At 32.3% G+C, this 920-nt stretch overlaps 1 protein-coding gene across 1 annotated transcript; it reads right to left on the bottom strand.

Moving 5' to 3' along the window:
* Positions 1-716: 716 nt before the first annotated feature.
* Positions 717-848, bottom strand: LOAG_16049 (hypothetical protein; the record flags this gene model as incomplete). Its single annotated transcript, XM_003151537.1, has 1 exon — positions 717-848. A coding segment is annotated over one exon (132 nt), but the record flags the coding sequence as incomplete, so codon positions are not given.
* Positions 849-920: the final 72 nt, after the last annotated feature.

The following is a 920-nucleotide window of genomic DNA, read 5'->3' as shown; positions in this document are numbered from 1 at the left end:
TTTGTTTAGAAATGCCTTTGTTAGCAATTACATAAAATATCTAACTAAATGCAGATCGGATCTTCTCCTTTGTATCTTTTTGTTCGATGGGCATGTTTTTTGTTATTTGGCTTTCAACAATTTACGATGTTTAATATCACCGCCTTTCACTTCCTAACATATGTAAGCCTATCCAAAAATAAAAAAGATCCCTTTTTTCGGATTGGATGCCACATCAACGTTATTAACAGGAAATTGTATCTCTGCTCTTAATCCAACTGTCCAATTATTACCAAATTTAAAGTCTATTGGCTTGGTCAATATTATTGCTTAAAGACATCTGCATATTATCCTGTCAATAAAGAAGTTTTTTGGTCACTCTCCTACACAAATAAATATCAAATATATCGTTGCTGAAATTATTTAACTCAGATAACCAAACTTTCACAACAACTAATATCCATATGAAGCAAAAAATGAATAACTTATAAGCAAACGATAACAATGATAATAACAGGAAACTATTAGCAATAAAATAATGAGCAAGTGACAAGAATTTATCTAGCAGAAAATACAAATAATCAACCACATCAGAAATAACAGCGCCTTTTCCAACCTAAAATGCACCCCTCAGCTTCTTTTATGTTTCTTCTTGTATACTTTTAACGAGTCACAAGTCATGTAACCTTTATTGTATACAATACAAGTGAAGGTTGGCCTATTTTTGTCATGTGCTGCTATGTTTCTTTCAAATGTTTCTGTTTGTGTCTTTGCAAACTACTTTTGTATGCGAAACTTTTCTTGCATATTTCACAAATGTACGGCATTTTACCAGTATGAGTCCTCCTATGCTTTTGCAAATCGGATGACTGAATGAAACTTTTGTCGCATATTTCACAAATGTATGGTCTTTCGCCAGTATGAGTCTTCCTATGTCTTAT

The sequence above is a fragment of the Loa loa genome, assembly GCF_000183805.2.
Source record: "Loa loa unplaced genomic scaffold supercont3.3756, whole genome shotgun sequence".
Lineage (NCBI taxonomy): Eukaryota > Metazoa > Nematoda > Chromadorea > Rhabditida > Onchocercidae > Loa > Loa loa.
The sequence above is the reverse complement of the archived record's forward strand: the minus strand, read 5'-3'. Positions and strand labels throughout refer to the sequence as shown.